The sequence below is a fragment of the Papio anubis genome, chromosome 6 (assembly GCF_008728515.1).
Source record: "Papio anubis isolate 15944 chromosome 6, Panubis1.0, whole genome shotgun sequence".
Classification (NCBI taxonomy): domain Eukaryota; kingdom Metazoa; phylum Chordata; class Mammalia; order Primates; family Cercopithecidae; genus Papio; species Papio anubis.
Genome location: NC_044981.1, coordinates 151,570,375 through 151,588,480, shown reverse-complemented (window position 1 = coordinate 151,588,480; position 18,106 = coordinate 151,570,375). Strand labels below are relative to the sequence as shown.

Genomic DNA, 18,106 nt, shown 5'->3' with positions numbered 1-18,106 from the left:
TACTCCCCTTACTTGGTGCCTAGAGGACCTCAGTCTTAAGCTTCTCCTTTGAACTGAGGGCCTGACAAGGCCTGTGTAGGGCAGGCTGAGCCAAGCCCTGGCTTGGATTAGGGGTATCATCCAGGAATGGAATGAGCAAATGGCTTCACCTTAAGGAAACCTTGTAAATGAGATGAACAATGACCTTCTTAAAAAAAACAGAGAAAACATGATGTAACCTTTTCCAGATGATTAAAGACATTGTTTTTAAAACCAGTCACTTGCTGTGAAAGCTGTGATGTTTGTTATCAGTGACTTCTGAGGGGTGTTTATTGCTATAGTACATGATCTGAACCAGTGAAGCTGGACATTTTAATGTGGCTGTTTTGATTTGACCTGGGTGAAAATTAGATGTAAGGTTGCTTTTACAAACATTATTTCGTGATTTTTTTAAAAGCTGAATATTTACTAGTGCTTTTCAGGGTGCTTCAAAATATTAATATTTTCATGACAAAACCACTTTGTCAAAATGTCAGCTGTCATTTCCATCAAGATGCTGGTCCTCTAACCCTTCTTCCCTATTGTCCTGCTAAACTGGCAACTTCTAACCTACCAAGCGTTAGAAAAACAGAAAAGTGCACTTGTTAGAACCATGTATATAAAGTGAGAGCAAGTGTGATCTGGGTGAGGGTCTGATGGTTGTGTTAGGAATAAGAGTGGGGAGGCTTAGTGCCTAAGCCTTGGGATACTATTGTGGCTTGGAAGATTATCCCATGAAACCCTTTTCACCACTGATACCGCAGGTGGAATTAGTTCTTCAGGCAGACATTTTTTTTCTTCTTAGGGTCAAAGGTAAGGTGATGTGTGAAGGGGCAGCCGAGGCCTCATCAGGAGGCTAGGGCTCGATGGAAGGGATAAGGGGGGTGGTGCCGGGCATCTGGTTGGAGGGAAGTAGGAACACAGGCAGAAGCAGAGGAGGGCTCTTAGTGCTGCCCAGCACAGGCCGCGGCTTGACGTGTGGCCCTCAGCTGGCTGGCCCTGGCTGGAGAATTTCTCCGCAGGTCATTGGTTTTACCACAGCCTTGTTTGGAAACCATCTGTGTTCTAGGAGCCCATGAAGAACAGACATCTTATTTTTAAGATCAATTTGAAGCTAAAGTGGACTTTTTAATTATAAATGAGAGCAATGAAAATATAGCTATTGAACTTTATTTTTGTTATTTTGGCCTTGTAAAAATTAAAAGTAAACTTTTTTAACTCGAGAGGATTTTATAAAATCTCCCCATTTTGTGTACATTTCAGACATGAGACTCTACCACCCCAGAACCCATTTGAGAGGAATTTAAAGCTCAGGAAAGTAGCAGCTCTCTTCAAGTTTCTGAGTAACCGAACCTTGTAGATAACAACAGATTGGAAGATAGAATCAGTTAATCCCTGAACTCAAGGAACCCTTGGCCCATAGCCCAGACAATACAAGATGCTGAAAATTGGTCTGGTCCCAGCCTCACTAAACCTGTTTCTCCTCTCCTGAGAAGAATGCGGCTTTTGACCACTGCGCAGTGTGAGAGCCGGCCTCACTGTGACGCCTCAATGAAGGCAAGAACAAGTGACTTGCAGTGGAGGGCATCGCCTGGAAGGTGGTAAAGGCCAGGCAGGTACCTGCGGCCCAGCTGCTGCTCGGCGATGAGGCTGGCAGCCAAGTCTAGCACCAGCCTTTTCAAAAGCAGCCCTTTTGATAACACTGATTACATTTCCCTTACCGGAGCCTTGGGCTAATTGAGCAACAGCCAACTTCTCTGGGTAACAAAGAGGAGGGGAAAGTAATCCAAACACAGGTTTTATTATAAAAACCAGGGAGTGAGGGAAGTATGTTTATTCTGTAAGATAACACACCTGCTCGGTGCCGGGAGGCTCATTTCCATCAGTTGCCATGGCAAACTCGTTATACTTCAAGGCCATGTGGCTTTGTTTCCTTTTGGGATCTGGTCCTTGTCCTACCTTTTCTAACAACTCCAACACAATGACATGGAAGCCTGCGACAGCATAATTGATTTCTCCTTCCCTCTATCAACGGTTCGCATTTGTTCGGCACAGGACTGAGTCTGCCTTCTCCTTTGAACTCCTTGCTAAGCATGAAGGCATGCTTCAGAGAGCCATCCTCATTAACATTCCAGGTCCCTCTTCCCTGTCAGCAATAAACAAGCCCTGCATCAATGGCCTCCTGCCTTCCACTTTTACAAATGAGTGGCTCAGTTCCATGTTTTGCTGCCGATCCAGGTGCCCAGGCGCATACAATGCGAGGCTAAGAAGCACGCGGGAGGGACTAAAAATAGAACAGCAGTTTTGGATACATACCAGAGCAGCTACTTCATCTCAACTTGCTTTGCACACTAAGCCTAATGGGATCCATCAGGCATGAGTTCTCTCGCGCTAGCTCCCTCCCTCTCCCCTTTCTCCCCAGCTGCCGATTTCCATCAGCGCCTTCCTGGTGAAGGGAGCAAAGGGAGGTCAGGCAAGGGACAAGAAATGTGTGCCCTTATGGTTTTCATTTACAAGCCCTGGGAGATCTGGGGGCTGCAGTTACTCCTTCCATAAGAGAGTTTCTAGAAAAAAAGCAGGCAGGCCCAGAACATGGTCACCTCTGCTCAGGTACACTTTGGTCCAAGACTTTCTTTGTTTAGCAAAGCCTCAAATATCACTTCCTAATCACCCAATACCTATAACCTGGACCCATGGTCGTATGTTCCTTGAAAAGTTAAGTAGAAAACTAAAGTAAACTGAGTGTCCCTCTTACAGATCCCACCTGCTTGCTTGAGGCTAAGAATTTGGGAGCAAATGCACAGTGAGTTGGCAACACATGACTGCCAGGGTCTGCAAAAACCACCCACCTGCCACCAAGTACCCTATTCGAAAGTGATCCTGTCCTAAAGCATTTTCCAATAGAAAATGGAAGAAGTCATATGCAGTTAGGAACATGCTATCCTGCCTGGGCACAAGACCTCCCAGCATGCCAGCTGTGTTGACTGAGCGAGGCTCCTTTGTGTGCTCCAGTGCCTCGTGCAGCCTCCCCGCAAAGGCGAGCCAGCATGACCATACATTTCTCATGTCTATATCCGAAAGGTAATGCAGATGTTCCAAACAGCTAAGTATTATTCCAAGAAGTGCCATTTTTGTGGAATCAGAATTGTGATAGGAAGGGCTGGACATGGTGGCTCATACCTGTAATCCCAGCACTTGGGGAGGCTGAGGCAGGCAGATCACTTGAGGTCAGGAGTTAGGATTCCGAGACTAGCCTGGCCAACATGGTGAAATGCAGTCTATACTAAAAGTACAAAACTTAGCTGGGCTTGTGGGTGCCTGTAGTCCCAGCTACTAGGGAGGCTGAGGCAGGAGAATCGTTTAAACCTGGGAGGCAGAGGCTGCAGTAAGTTGAGATCGCCGCACTATTGTACTCCAGCCTGGGTGACAGAGTGAGACTGTCTTAAAAAAAAAAAAAAAAAGAATGGTGACAGGAAGATGAATATCACAGTATTTAGAAACCTTTTTCATTGTTGATGTTTTGTTTTGGAGATTGGCCAGATACAAGTAAAAGAAACTGATCTGGGCCAGGTGAGGTGGCTCACACCTATAATCCTAGCACTTTGGGAGACCAAGGTGGGAGGATTGTTTGAGCTAGGGGGTCAAGACAAGCCTGGGCAATACAATGAGACCCCGTCTCTACAAAATAAATTTTTTTTTTTTCTTGAGACGAAGTCTTGCTCTATTGCCCAGGCTGGAGTGCAGTAGCATGATCTCTGCTCACTGCAACCTCCACCTCCCTGGTTCAAGCAATTCCCCTGCCTCAGCCTCCCAAGTAGCTGGGATTACAGGCATGTGCCACCATACCCAGCTAATTTTTTTCATATTTTCAGTAGAGACAGGGTTTCACTGGTCTCGAACCCCTGACCTCAGGCAACCTGCCCGCTCAAGAGGCTGAGGCGGGGGGATCACTTGAGCCCGGGAGGTTGAAGCTTCAGTAAGCCGTGATCATGCCACTGTACTCCAGCCTGCATGGCAGAGCAAGACCGTGTCTCTAAATAAATAAGTTGATCTGACCAATAGCAGACTTTGCCTGTAAGCATCAGGCATGTGTCAAGACCTTTTATATTGTGCCTCCGTTTCATATAATACCAGTATAAGATAAATATGCCAAGCCACTTCAAGAAAAGTCATACTTCATATAATCACAGCAATAATTAATTCCCCGAAGAATTTCCAACAGAACAAGTTGCAACATGATCATTTAATCCTCCAGTCACTAGAGAAAGGAGGTACTTCTTCCCTCGGAGAGGGAAGTAGCTCCTCAGGAGGCAGGTCATTTGCTGAACACATCTACTGTGAAAAACCAGAAAGCTTTCTAGATTCATCAAATAAATGTCTGCAGTCTGGAAATCAGAACATCCGGGTTCTAGTCCTAGGATGAACTTAGGCAAGCCACGGCTGCTCTGAGCCCTGCTTTCCTTGTGTATAAAACAAAGCTGCAGGGGTATATGATTTCTAGCGTCTCTTTCTAGACTGAAAGTTCCATAACAGAAATAAATGATCTGATAATTTAATTGATTTTTGTGCTTTCTTCCTTTTTTCCCCCCTTTGGTTGTTGTTATTTGGTTAGTAGGCTAAAGTAGAACTATTTATCTTGAAAAATAGTGCATAATTCTCTGGGATGAGAGGCATTTCTTCTCTGTGGTATTTTCCCACAGTGTAACCTTCCTTCTCTTTTCATTTGCCACTAGGAGGTGGGTCTCACTGATTCTTCCTGGTTCATTAAGAAGAAACAGAAAGATCCTGTGTTTTCAGAGACTCTTTCTGGATCATTTCCCATGATCATAGGACTTTGCAATCCACTTGGCAAAGGTGGTGGTGACAATGGGGTGTTTGGCAAAGTGGATGAGGTAGTTGACGAAGCAGCTGGGATAAAGAAAAATGCTCTTGGCAAAACATCACGAAACTAGGGTGGAATGTTCAAAATGGAGAACTTGCATCCCTTGCTGAGATGACTCCGAGAAAAATTCTGTCTTTAAAGAGGTGATTTATTTACCAGGAAACAAAGAAAACGGTATCAATAGCAATAATTTTTCTGAGCACTGAGCTGAGAAATAGCTAGTCTAATAGCTATTCATAGCTATGATTGTAGCCATGTACTGAGACCTCTTTGAACAATCTAGAAGTCAAAATAGATTGGAAACCAGTCACTAAAATTAAAAATTACATTTAAAATTCTAAATTAGTCATTAAATATTAAATAAGAACCTAACCTTTCATTCCACAAACCCACCCCTCCTATCAGTGTAGGTCTGAATAAAGCCTTGGGGCTAAGAGGTTATTTTTACTAAGTCAGCCCTACCCCACTTCCACCCCAAAAAGTATCTAAAGATGAATGCCTGAGGACCAGCATAACATCTAAATCAACCAAGTGTTAATCTTACTGTCAGTGCTCTCAAATAGTTGTTACAATTCCTTTGATGGGCCGGGCGCGGTGGCTCACGCCTGTAATCCCAGCACTTTGGGAGGCCGAGGCGGGCGGATCACAAGCTCAGAGATGGAGACCATCCTGACTAACACGGTGAAACCCCATCTCTACTAAAAATACAGAAAAATTAGCTGGGCGTGGTGGCGGGCACCTGTAGTCCCAGCTACTCGAGAGGCTGAGGCAGGAGAATCACTTGAACCCGGGAGGCGGAGGTTGCAGTGAGCTGCGATTGTGCCACTGCACTCCAGCCTGGGTGACACAGTGAGACTCCATCTCAAAAAAAAAAAAAAAAAAGTGCTTTGATGTTGGTGGTCATTGGATCTCATAGAAATTTCAGGGGCCAAGCTTTCATCACCTGGCCAAGTGCGTGTGTGTCTGTGTGTACTTTTTGTTTGGTTTGTTTTTTGCTACCGGTGCTACCAGCTGTAACACTTTAATGACTCTTTGTAGAACACTAGGGACCACTGTTCATCAACCTCCTGGGGTAGGAAGAGTGGAAGGAATGAGTGGCTCAGAGCTTAGGACAGGTCTCTGAAGGGAGGAAGGGTTAATAACATCACATTACTAAATCGTTGCAAACTAGAAACATTTCAGAGTAATTGCTGATGTCATTTTATTTACAAATGTGTGTCGAATCCTTAATGATGGTGTCATCTCAGACTACAAAAGATAATGAAAAAAGAGAAAGAAGACTTGAAATTTGTGTTTGGGATGTTTTCCAGGTTATCCAAATAAGAAAGTCAGTTCTACCCGGTCTCAAAACTACGGAACTTATGTTACATGTCATAAAGTCTTACAAATGAGTACTTATGTTATGCTAGTTTTTCTTCTCTTTTCCTATTTTTTAAAGAACAAAGACATGCGTTTCGCCCAGCAGACATCTAAGTTATAAAGTAAATGGAACTATTGTTCTTTGCAATGCATTAGCAATGTTTCTTATTTAGAGTTGACAAGTATTTGTCCTTTCCCTGTGCTGACATATAAGAGTTGGACTGGGCTGGGCGTGGCGGCTCCCGTCTGTAATCCCAGCACTTTGGGAGGCCGAGACAGGTGAATCACTTGAGCCCAGGAGTTCGAGACTAGCCTGGACCACATGGTAAAACCCTGTCTCTACAAAAAATACAAAACTTAACCAAGCATGTTGGTGCACACCTATAGTCCCAGCTACTTGGGAGGCTGAAGTAGGAAGATCACCTGAGCCCGGCAAGGTCAAAGCTTCAGTGAGCTGAGACTGTGTCACTGCACTGCAGCCTGGGAAAGAGTGAGACCCTGTCTCAAAAAAAAAGAAAAAGAAAAGGTGGACTGTCTTGCAGCACAAGTGAGCCTTGTTTAAGAGGCTAGTTGATAAAGAAGGGGAAGCAGCAGCTTTCAGCCCCAAAAAGTCTTCACTGGCTTAGTAGCTTGGGCCATAATTAAAGCCATCCCACCTTTACAGTTTATGTAGATTTGATACATGTATACATATTTTATATATGGATATGTGTATGTGTTCTTTTTCTGGAGACCAGATAAACAAGATATATAGATACAGATAGATATCCAAAATTATCAACCCGAGGGTACTGTTGAAGATTTATTTATTTATTTATTTATTTATTTATTTATTTATTTATTTTGAGACAGAGTCTCACTCTGTTGCCCAGGCTGGAGTGCAGCGGCACGATCTTGGCTCACTGCAAGCTCGGCCTCCCGGGTTCACACCATTCTCCTGCCTCAGCCTCCCCAGTAGCTGGGACTACAGGCGCCTGCCACCACGCCCAGCTAATTTTTTTGTATTTTTAGTAGAGACGGGGTTTCACCATGTTAGCCAGGATGGTCTTGATCTCCTGACCTTGTGATCCACCTGCCTCAGCCTCCCAAAGTCCTGGGATTACAGGTGTGAGAAGATATTTTTTAAAAGAGGAATATGTTGGCTGGGCATGGTGGCTCACACCTGTAATCCCAGCACTTTGGGAGGCTGAGGCGGGCGGATCACAAGGTCAGGAGTTTGAGACCAGTCTGGCCAATATGAAACCCCGTCTCTACTAAAAATACAAAACTTAGCCGGGCATGGTGGCAGGCACCTGTAGGCCCAGCTACTCGGAAGGTTGAGGCAGAAGAATCACTTGAACCCAGGAGGTGCAGGTTGCAGTGAGCCGAGATTGCACCACTGCACTCCAGCTTGGACTACAGAGTGAGACTGTCTCAAAAAAAAAAAAAAGAAGAAGAAAATGTCTCTGTTAAGAAAATGTAAATTTATCCTCTGAAAGACATAATTATGAAAATGAAAACTCAGTCACTCCTCAAAAGAATATTTAGAATTTAGACTTCAAATCTTTTAGAGTGATTAGAGATTCTTTTGTCCATGTCATTTTATAAATGAGTCCCTGGAATCTAAGAAAAGTGAAAGGACTTGCTAAAGGTCACACAGCTAATTGGTGGTAGAACCAAAATTAGAACACAGACTATAATTCTAGCCTACATTCCCTGTCACTTCATATACATATGCAAATATTTTTACCTATGTAGTCAGATCCTGAGAACCGTAATCATACTATTTAGAATCATGGTTATATGCTATATAAAGTTGTTTTGTTAAAAATGGGTGTTTTTGTTTGTTTGTTTGTTTGAGACGGACTCTCGCTGTGTCTCCCAAGCTAGAGTGCAGTGGCATGATCTCGGCTCACTGCAACCTCTGCCTCCCAGGTTCAAGTTATTCTCCTGCCTCAGCCTCCCAAGTAGCTGGGATTACAGGTGCACACCATCATGCCCAGCTAACTTTTTTGTATTTTTAGCAGAGATGGGGTTTCAACATGGTGGCCAGGCTGGTCTCAAACTCCTGACCTCAAATGATCTGCCTGCCTCAGCTTCCGAAAGTGCTGGGATTACAGGTGTGAGCCACTGCGCCCAGCCTAAAAATCTTTATTGCAAGAATAAACCTTCTATGATTATGGTTAAAAAGGGTTGTTTAACTAGCTGGCTTTAATCCTTTAATACAGAGTGGTCTGTTATATTTATCTAATATTATATCTAAGCAGTTTTGTTGATGTCCCTGGAAGCAACCGTATCATTATAAATTATATGTATCTATCTCCTTTGAGATAAGTAAAACATAATGTTACAAAAGAGTAAACATTTTATTATTTGTACATGAATCAGTTTGGTCTGAGGATACACAAGCATCTGGCTAACTCATAAAAGTAGCCTGAAGTGATAGGAGAGTGTTCGTAGTCATTTCCATTTGCTGCCACATCCCTTGCATTATCTACTTGCTAAGCACTGAGCGGCCCAGAATGGACACATCAAACTGTCAGGAGGAACATGTGGGACCCTGGCACCTGCAATGGGTTTTTTAAAAGCAGAGAATGCAGAGCAGCCGCAGACTCTACTTCAAAGCCAGGGTATGTGGAGGTCTCCGGGGAAGAACTCTGCACAACAGGTTTCCTGGGGGCCAGAGGGCCTCTCGGGGAGGAACAGAGAAAACACCAGCCAGGAGTGCTACCGACCAGCCTCAGCTAGAATGCTGTCAGAACAGGGCCCCAAACATGGCCTAGCCTCAGTGATCTGGGGATGAACAGTGTCACAAGGGAACCACCTGAAGGGTGGGCAGAGGCCCCCGTGGAGGAGCCACATACTCTTCCTCTCTCAGCAGCCGCAGCAGGATGTTTTTTTTATTCTTGGGCCAGCTGTAGACGTGAGTGTTCTGAAGCCAGGTGGGCACATGCTCCTATGGGAGACAGAATGACAGGAGCAAAGGTCATTAGAGAAAAACCTGGATTCCAGATCCCAGGCTCCGTTCCCAAATATTTCTGGCTTTCCCTACATGGGCGTTTCCTACCAAACTATCCTGGGAGTTGTGCTGTTTTGCTTTTGGAAAGGTTTAGCATGTGAAATGTTCTTGGCTCCGGGTACAAGCTGTATATCTCATTATAAAAACCACATGTGCACAGCATTTTCTGTCAGTCTCCCAGGCTACCTACCCTTTGCATTTCAACGTGCTTTTCACCACCCTCACATAAAAGGGGTAGGACAGAGGTCACACAGAGTAATGTGAATTCCCCTGTGACTTCAGAAGAAGTATGCCAGGGCTGTAGGCTTAAATCAATTAATTGCCCTTTCACTCCAGCCCCAGGTCTGGCCTGCAGTAGAGGGAGCCCATCAGACCTCAGTGATCAGGCAGAGGCAGAAACTGTTAGCCAGGGATCCTGGGGGTGCAGTGTCAGACTGCCCTCATGGAGTGGATATTCTGGTGGGGAGAGGCAGATCATAAGTAAAATGGATAGTGTGTTCAACGGTGACGCATGCTGTGGAGAAGAATTAAACAAGAAAGGGGACAGGGAGTGCTGGGGCAAGGGTGAAAGATTTGCAGTTTTAAATAGGGTGCTTAGGAGAGGTCTCACTGAGAAAAGGAGCAAAGACCTAAAAGAGTGGAAGAAGCAAGCTCTGTGGTTGTCTGGGTCCAGGCAGCTAGAAGAGCCAGCGCGAAGGCCCTGTGGAGGGAGTGTGTTGGGCCTGGTCACAAGCAACAAGGCTACAGTGAGTAGAGCAGAGTGAGTACGTGCGGAGGAAGTAGAAGGGGCTGTATCGGATAGCACCCTGTAGGCCTCGGTAAGGCCTTTGCTTTTGAGTCTAACTCCCAGGGACTATAGGGCGGGACTCCTCTAGGTACTGTAGGATGTGCTTAGAAGCAGCACCTGCTGCATGGCAGGCATCATGCTGAGTACTGAGGATGCCCAAATGAAAAGGACGCAGGGACTGCCTTGAGGACTTCAAATCTTAGGATGAAAGCAAAATGTCAACAAACGATTTTCTAGTCAATAGTGTACCAAGGGGACAGGTGGTGAGAGCGGCCTGTGCTGAGCTCAGGCAATATGGGCATTCTCTGAAGGACATTTAAAAATAATAACAAAACCAATGAAAATTTGGTCTATTTTTTATACCACCATGCTCCAATAATTCTAAACAATCATTCCCAGTACCCTCAACCCAAACACATACCATTGATCCAAGGTGCTAGAATTAAGCGCTCTTAAGAAAAAGACAATGAAATATATCAGCATGGAGGTAAAGAGGTGTCAGGGCAGGGCGCAGTGGCTCACGCCTGTAATCCCAGCACTTGGGAGGCTAAGGAAAGCGGATTACCTGAGATCAGGAGTTCAAGACCAGCCTGGCCAACATGGTGAAACCCTGTCTCTACTAAACATACAAAAATTAGCCAGGCATGGTGGCGAGTGCCTATAACAGCTACTTGGGAGGCTGAGGCAGGAGAATTGCTTGAACCTGGGAGGTGGAGGTTGCAGTGAGCCAAGATTGCACCATTGCACTCCAGCCTGGGTGACAGAGCAAGACCCTTTCTCAAAAAAAAAAAAAAAGAAAGAAAGAAAGAAACACTTTGGGAGGCCTAGGCGGGTGGATCACAAGGTCAAGAGAACGAGACCATCCTGTCCAACATGGTGAAACCCTGTCTCCACGAAAAACACAAAAATTAGCTGGGCGTAGTGGCATGTCCCTGTAGTCCCAGCTACTTGAGAGGCTGTGAGAGGAGAATCGCTTGAATCCGGGAGGCAGAGGTTGCAGTGAGCCAAGATCACACCACTGCACTCCAGCCTGAGGACAGAGCAAGACCCCGTCTCAAAACAAACAAACAAACAAACAAACAAGCAAAAGAGGTGTTGGGGAGGCTAGAGAGATTGGGTGATATAAGGGTAAGTAAGAGTTCACTAGGCAGGCGAGTTAGGGAAGGGCATCGCAAGCAGATGGAACAGAAAAGGCAAAGGCACAGAGATACAAAAGAACACAGCATGTGTGAGAGCATGCTGAAGAGGTCCAGGGTGACCAGAGCACAGAGCATCTACAGAGAATGATGAGAGAGATCTACGCAAGGGGACACAGTCCTCTTCTGAGAGGTCTCATAGCTCATGCTAAGAAAGGTGGATATGATCTTGTAGTCAATGGGAAAACAGCACACAATTTTTAAGCTACCAAGAAACAGATCAGACCTACATTTTGGATGTTCGTCTTTGATGGCAGAGCAGAGGATGGCTAGCACAAGGTCAAAGTGGAGATGAGACCAGTAAGGAGACTCAAAGGTAAGTGAGAGCAGTGAAACTCTGGGCAAAGGCAGCGCAGGGAGGATAGAAAGGTGTGCCATTGTACAGACTGTGCATCATACAGCCTGAGTGTCCCATTCCCATAAACTGGAGCCTCCCTCATCCAGGGCAGAGGTCTCAGTGCAGTCTTGATATCTGAGGATCCCTCCAGGGTGAAACAGGGTCTGAGTTGAGGGTGCTGTGGTCTGATTCTCAGCATGTTTACTCCACTGCCGCCTTCCCTTTGCCAAACCTGGAATGTGGCCTCAGATGGTTTTGCCCCCATTCTCCAAACTTACTGGCAGACCCTTCTGGTGTGAAAAGCCTCATATGAATCATAGCAAAGTTCACTCTGGTAACTGTAGATTTAATTCCTGTAATCATTAGCTTTGAGAGCTGAATTATGTGCAGTGAAGTGCCTCCCCGGAACAGCCAGCAAAAACCATACACATCTTAACTTTTATGTACAAGAGATGAGAAGTATCACATGAACCTTCTCTTTTTCTCTCGAGTTAAAACAGAAACTTTGTGTGCAGTGGTTCTTTGAACAATTAGGACAGCAGTGATCCTATCAGATAGCTTTAAAACCTTTCAGATTCATGCTGCTAAACTGAGTGGTACAACTTGTTGAGCTTTCTGGTAACATTGTTATCTTTAAGGATTGATAAAGAATCGGCAGACACGGTGTTTCACGCCTGTCATCCCAGCACTTTGGGAGGCTGAGGCAGGCAGATCACCTGAGGTCAGGAGTTCAAGACCAGCCTGGCTAACATGGTGAAACCCCATCTCTACTAAAAATACAAAAATTAGCCAGGTGTGATGGCGGGGACCTGTAATCCCAGCTACTTGGGAAGCTGAAGAAGGAGAATCACTTGAACCCAGGAGGCAGAGGTTGCAGTGAGCCAAGGTCGTGCCATTGCACTCCAGGCTAGGCAACACATCGAGACTCCATATCAAAAAGAGAAAAAAGAAAAGAAAGAAAAAAACAATGGACAGTGTTTTCCACTTAAAATCCCAGATGGCAAAGAAAACCAAAGATTGAATTATGAGGATTTTGTTTCTTTGTTTGTTTACCTTCTTAGCATTTGGGAAGAGCACAGGGATGAATCTGAAATTCATGCTTCCTTGTTTTATGAACTCAATCTGCATCTGAAACCAAACAAATGTGAAGGTTTAATTTCAGGAATGAGGATGAGGAGTTAATGGTACCCATAATCACGCACGTCCCATGGCATTTTTCTTCTGATTCCATACTTGAGTGCCACACACTTAGCATTTTAAGGCCTCCCCATTACACATCTATTCCATTCACTCATCAGTCGATTATTGGCGGCCTATTAGAAGTCACATTCTATGTCCGACTTTGGGTTTGAAGGATTAGGATACACCTCCAGGGTATGCTGGAACTGGCTTGCAGCAGCTCACAAAAGCTGGTTGTGTGCATCTCTTCCTAATTCTGTGTTCAGTGACTTTACACTGATAGCTTGAAACTGGCGATGGTATTGGGGAGTATTTATACCATGGAAGTAGGTAAGTGCTATAAATCAGGAGAGCCAGCTTAGCAGAACACCACAGATACAGTCCCTATCTTCACAAAGCCAGCAGTCTAGTGGGCAGGCAGAAAGGGAAATTACCAACCAAAGTGCAGGGTGAAAAGTATGAACAACTGCTCCAGAAGCCCAGAGTGGGGGCCATCCATTCTACATCGGAGACTGGAAGGACAGTTACAAAAGAGGGTTCATCTGGGCACTGAAAGAAAATATTTTGGTCAAGTAGGGAGAATAGAGGCAAGGAGAAGGACCTTCATGGCAGAAGCAACAGCATGAGCAAATGTCTGGAGGTGTGAAAGTGTGTTGATGTGGTTGGGACCAGCTACTAATGCACTGTGGCTGGAGCACAAGATGGGCTTGGCAGAGAGGGGCTGTCAACTGTGAAGAGCTCCGTCTGCCAGGCTCTAGGTTCCTCACACCAGTTCCAATATGCTCTGACACTGCGGTAGCCCAAGAGGATTTAGCTACCAAGAGCTCTCTCAAAAATCAGAATTTTCAATAGGAGTTAGAGTCTCCCAAATCCTGTGACCAGCACAAAGCTTTCGGTCATCTGATGAGGAGGAGACGAGGAATTATGTGTTTCCAACCATTTCATCTTCCAATTCATTTTTATAACTGAGAAGTTTTCATTGTGCATGGAAATAACAGAACAGAGAAGAAAGTGACAGTGGTGATGGCCGTTATTGAAATCACCATAGAAACCCCTCATAAACACACACTCTCACATACTCGCATACACAAACACACATACACGATCACACAACACACACAAATCCTCCACAGGGTGTGTTCTCGGAATCACCTCTCTCCAAAAACCAGAAGATAACACCAAGAACATATTTTAAAATGACCCAAGTACTGTGCAGCTAGAAGCACCCACCACTCCAGCACCAAGTACACATGAAAGGAAGGGGATGGAGTACGTAAGTTAGTTACAAGTGAAGCGCTGAGTTTTGTCTGACTTCTAGGACTCCGTATACTGTGAAGGACTCTGTATACTGTGAAGGACTCCGTATACTGTGAAGTTTGGCTTGTGCACTAGGCTGCCCAGCCTGTGGAGGGGCCAGCCAGCAGCAGTGCATTTTTATTTTCTCTCATCCTTCCAGCTACTGAGTGTAAACTAATTCACTCTATGATGCAGTTACTCATCAGTACCTCTGCACTACCTCTGTCATGGCCAAGTTCTTATTGTTCCAGGGTTTTCTGTTGCCTAGAGGGGTCCAGGAAGTCAGCCAGGCAGGCAGGAAGGCACTTCTGTATCTGACCTCTTCGACCCCTTCTGTGATGAGTAAGGGCCCAAGACATTGTGGCCCAAGAAACCAAGTTTGGAGACAGTCTGGTTCCAGTTGGTACAGTCAGACAAGCTCTGAGGCCAAGCTGTGTATTACTGCCTGGCTACACCACACACCCACAGAGCTAGACAGGTTTCCTTAGGAACTGGCTGAGGCCTCGAGCCCTTCCCACGCACCAGCTGTCAGCTTCTGGGACTGGCAGGTTGCTAGAGATGCAGACAGGACATCGGGCGCTCTGAGGCCATGCAGTCGTGCATCAGACAACCAGGGGCCGGCAGCACCCAGAGCCAGCCATGACCTTTTAAGGCAGTTTACTCCCAGAAATGATACCTTTCCGGAGCACTGTACAAGGGCTGTGAGACTGGTTGAGACCAGAAGAGGAGGGAGCCTTATCTCCTGACTCCCTGGCCTCATTTTTTAACCTCGTCCCCTTGCCTCGGCTCTTCCTTCGGCTTGGGTATGAGCTCACATGAGTGGTCTGCACTTGGTGGAAAGGGAGACAGAGACCGTGAAAACTCAGATGGGAACACCCACCCTGCTCCTTTCCCACGCTGCTGACCCACAGGACAGACCTGGGACCTATGTCTGCTTGCCCTGAGATAAAGCTGTGTGCCCTGAGACAGCCTGACTGTGTCCTCCCCATCTTCCCGTCTTAGTGACACTCGATGCCCATTCCAGGTGCCTTCCGCCTCATGGAGTGTTAGAGCTGAAATGGAGCTTATCAGTTCTAGTCCAGTGATTTTCCAAGCCTTTTAAAATCTCAGAATCCTCGGTCAACTAACAAGCCTGAGAAGTATGAACCAGCTCTGGCTGAGGTGGGGGTGGGAGGCACAGACCCAGCCCCTCCTCCAGCACGTATGGACACCCATTGGGAACTCCACAGGACAGCCTGAAAATCACAAGTGTAGCAATGTATCCCAGTCAAGCAGAAACTGTCTTCACAGCGTCTCTATGATCACGGGGAGCAGGAGGAGTGGTAGCCCATAAGACAGCCAGTTCCAAAGCTGGGTGATTGTTTCGGTCAAATGTTCTAGTTTGATCCCATGCTGAGCAAGTTGAATATCATCAATGTCTCCCACTGATTTGAGTATAACCAGGCCCCATAGTTCCCCACCTGTCATGAGCTAAGAACACTCCCTTCCCTTGTTTGAGCAACTGATATGCACCAGATATTTTGAAAACATGATTTCATTTCATCTTCACGACAACCCTGTAAGTATTAGCAACCCATTTTGTGAATAGGGACATTGAGGCACAAAGAGTTTAAGCAGTGGAGCCGTGATCACACAGCCTGTACATGAGGAAGCCAACTTTAACCAGGCCCACGTGATGCAACAGCAGGTGTCCCTTTCACTACGCCACCTGCCTTTCTGAAAAGGTAGGGCACAGAACATGATACAGCTGCAGGAGCCAGCCCTCCTCACTGCCCTGTCTCCCGCCTCCTAGGACTTCACGGTTGCTGGTAAACAGCTAAGCCAGCAGAGCACGTCTTTCCAGAATCTTGGATCCTAGAGATCACAGATTGCTCTCCCCTTGCAACTGATAGGAACAACTGAGTCCCAGAGGTGCAGTGCCTTGCCCACAGTCCCTAAGGTAGATGGAGCCAGAAACAACAGCCCCTCTCCTGACACTGCAGGCCTGGTGCTCTTCACCCAGCATCATGCTGCCTTCAGTTGGTCTCTGGGGAAGAATGGGACTTCCCTGGACAAGGTATCCGCAGGGGACAGTGAGGTGCTGTGATCTCCTCCCCACTCACCATTCGATGAATGTACTTAGTATGTAAGCCATGCTCATCCTCGTCCAGCTGCGACTCAGCGCCTTCCACATCCTGTTTGTATTTGGGGCTGATTGCTACGATTATCATCACGGTCTTCTGTTAATGAGAGGGAGAAAGGCATGTTTATGGGAGTGTAAAGTGTGGTCCGTTTGGTGAAGGCGGGCTGGAAACTGGCCAGCAGGACTGTGGGCATTCTCTGACACACTGGGGACAGAGGGCCAGGCTCATCCTCCATAGAAAGAGAAGCACTGGCCCCCACTCAGGCAGACTCTTGTCTCTGCTTCTCCCTCCGTCTCCAGCCCAGCCCCACCTCGAACATGCAGAGCAAATGGTTCAGAGAGAGGCTCTCCCAAAGAGATGTGCTTTTGCCTACCATTGTCCACAACCATCATTAATGAACCTCTAATGAAAGCCCGAATCACTGAGGGAGTCTGCGTCGTGGCAAAAAGGCACTGCGACACCAACAGTGAGAAGCACCCTTCCTCCCCCCAGCTGGTTCTGAGCTGCCAGTCACTGCACTCTTGACTGCCCTGTCTTCTGCGTGTACACATTAGCACAGTCGGTAGGAACAGACCCTTCAGCACAAAGCAAACGTCAGGCTGCAGACAAAAGGAAAAGTGCAAAACCCCAGCCTGCTGAGACTCCCGTCCCCCACCAGCTCCCTCCGAAAGCAGCAGCCGACACGGACACGCTGGCAGCAATCAATTTCGATCTTGTTAAAGCACAACGTGTCCCAGTGGCCGGTATAGATTCTGTCAGTGGAGAACAAATCACGGGGCTGCGCGTGGGCACCTCGGGGGTGGTGTGCTGTGCAGCCTGCGAGGCTGCCTGGGAAACCTCTTCCGCCCAGTTCTACAAAACACTTGGGGTGGCCTCAGATTAAATTGAATTCTGCTGCTCTCTCCCCACTCTCCGCCTTCATTTCCTTCTTTCCTATTCTCGTCAAAAGATTGTTTCCTCTGATTGTTATCAACCACCTGTGTCTGGTTTGACCGTTATTTCCTGCCTGTGCATGTCCAAGAGGGCGACCCCATCCTTCCTTTCCAAGTCTTTGCACAGCTTCCAACAAGGGAGGCTTTGTTGGGGCTTTCTCAGCTTCCGACTTAGGTGGGTATGCCAGGGTTTCTTTCATAAAGCAACTTCGTAAGCTCATTGTCTTTCTCACCAGAAAGCAACCTCTGATTTTTGGAATGTACTTACATCCCTAAGGTAGCGCTCCATCCATTTAATGATATCAATGCCTCGGATTCTATCCTCAAATATGTCAATCTGCAAGAAAAAGATGAGGGAGCTGGCCCTTACTGAGAGGTTCTCTCAAGATGCAGAGCAGAAGAAAACACGATACTAGATACATTTCAAGCTCCAAAACTTAACGAATGCTTTTTGCAAGGAGGAGCACATAGGTCTAAAAAACAAAATATAATTTTCTGAAAATATTCCCTATTTCAACATTAGTAGGCATTTAAGTAGTTAATATTATGTCCATAATTAGGATATTCTGATACACATCAAAATATATCTATGGCTACACAATAATCAGGTTTTTAAAAATCTGAGTGACACAGTATACCACTAAGTTGGATATAAGCCAGCAATATACATACATTATACATCTGTAATTTAGAAATTTGAAAGGCAAACATAATTCTGGAACATTTTAATGGATGTGTGGCATACAAGTAACTGAGATACAATTGTGGTGCTTTACTTGCATTAGTGAGGTCATTATTATGGTATTATGTCCAGTTTCGATCTATATGTTTCAAAAGGATTGTATGAAACTTGGAGCAGAGCCAGGGAACAGTCACAAAAACAATTACTGAAATGGTAGGGAAGAAGTTTATGATGAAAGTCAGAAGTAGAACTCTTAGGCCTTGAAAAGACTGATATTTACTATCAGTGTTCAAGTTTTTGAAGGGATATTTTAAAAG

The 18,106-nt window shown here is 45.9% G+C and overlaps 1 protein-coding gene across 6 annotated transcripts in view; it reads right to left on the bottom strand.

The window, feature by feature from the left end:
* Positions 1-8,585: 8,585 nt before the first annotated feature.
* TRAF3IP2 (TRAF3 interacting protein 2) overlaps positions 8,586-18,106 on the bottom strand; it is a 47,278-nt gene continuing 37,757 nt past the window's right edge. For 3 of the 6 annotated variants that reach the window (XM_021937973.2, XM_021937972.2, XM_021937974.2), the window contains 4 exons: positions 17,376-17,444; positions 16,155-16,271; positions 12,631-12,705; positions 8,586-9,194 (listed from right to left, as the gene is read on the bottom strand). In XM_021937973.2, coding sequence (XP_021793665.2) covers positions 9,048-9,194; positions 12,631-12,705; positions 16,155-16,271; positions 17,376-17,444 — 408 coding nt within the window. In that variant the 3' untranslated portion in view covers positions 8,586-9,047. The other 3 variants (XM_021937976.2, XM_021937977.2, XM_021937975.2) reach the window with 3 other exon arrangements.